Here is a 1482-nt window from a genome sequence, read left to right on the forward strand (position 1 = left end):
TTTATATTTTTACTTACTTTGGTCTTTGGACAAAACATGCGCCAGCTCCCCTGGGATCTCCATGTTGGCAATTACACTTGCTTCGTTACTCATTTTATCCTACAAGACAACAATGTGAGATTATCGTCAACAGATTAAAGCCATATTCCAAGATACTTTTAAAAAGAATATTAAGGCATAAGAAAACATTAATTATCTTTGACATCTTTATTTCAAACTTTATCAACAAATAACTCACCATGTAATAGCCATTTTATTAAACTCTATACCCAGTTGCACCTGTATACACACACACACACACATACATACATACATACATGCATGCATGCATACATACATACATACATACATACATACATACATACATATATAAGTCAGTATAGAAAGAAGTTGTTCTTTCCTAGAGATATATTATCCAAGCATACACCAGTGTTGCACTATTATGGATTAACGGTACTGGAAATTTTGCATATGTATATGTACTAGTGTTTATCAGTGGTTCTTCTTCAATGTCAGTACTTTGCACCTCTGAGATTCCAGTTGTCGCTATGGAGATTTTCAACATTCTCAATATAAGAGAAAAAAGTTTAAAACTTTTTTTTCTTTGCATTTTAAACATATCTATATAAATATATGAGTCCTCTATAATGAATCCATAAACACATATAAGACATCTAAAGGGTATACTTTTTTCCCCCTAAAGATATTATGCTCAGGTCATATAAATTTGATATTCACTTGATATTTATTGAGTATTAATTGAAACAGCTGTAAAGGATGATGATTAATTTGCTGTTAATAATAAACAATTATTAACTTCCCAATCTCCATTTTCTTTTTCTACTTTATATATATATATATATATATATATATATATACATACATACATACATACATACATACATTCTTTCTTTTATTCTTTTACTTGTTTCAGTTATTTGACTGCGGCCATGTTGGAGCATCACCTGAAAGAGTTTTAACTGAACAAATCAACCCCAGGACATATTGTTTGTAAGCCTAGTACTTATTCTATTGGTCTCTTTTGCTGAACTGCTAAGTTATGGGTAATGAAATTTGATAGTGGAGGAGGTAGGGTTGGTGTGGTGAAAGAGTCATAGATTTAACCTTCACCATCATGACCACCACCATCATATTTTTTCTTCACCTCATCATCATATCTCGTCACCCCACCCACTGGCATATTTCATTCCACCCTACTGTTTAGGGTAAACATCAGTTTGCTGAGAGTGTTGTACTCCATCTCTGAATGCAGGAGTTGATGTCTCATTAAGCAGTAAAGCAGTTATGTAGGTGTTTTGGCCTCTCCCACCATGACACCAGAGCTGCCTGGGGCCACCCACCAATGAAGGCAATCAAACTCCTGCACGACAGCATGAAGTTTGCTGAGTCAAATTTTGTAACTTTGGGCCAGATATTTCTACCATCCTCAAAACAACTCGGTCCTTCCTCACCACCACTACA

General features: G+C 34.4%; 1 protein-coding gene across 4 annotated transcripts in view; it reads right to left on the minus strand.

The window, feature by feature from the left end:
* LOC106881175 (unconventional myosin-XV) overlaps positions 1-1482 on the minus strand; it is a 324434-nt gene that overhangs the window by 71686 nt on the left and 251266 nt on the right. For all 4 annotated transcript variants that reach the window (XM_052973940.1, XM_052973938.1, XM_052973939.1 and 1 more), the window contains one exon: positions 18-99. In XM_052973940.1, the coding sequence (XP_052829900.1) occupies positions 18-99 (82 nt within the window). The remainder of the gene's footprint in view (positions 1-17; positions 100-1482) is intronic.

This window comes from Octopus bimaculoides, chromosome 17 (assembly GCF_001194135.2).
Source record: "Octopus bimaculoides isolate UCB-OBI-ISO-001 chromosome 17, ASM119413v2, whole genome shotgun sequence".
NCBI classification, from domain to species: Eukaryota; Metazoa; Mollusca; class Cephalopoda; order Octopoda; family Octopodidae; genus Octopus; species Octopus bimaculoides.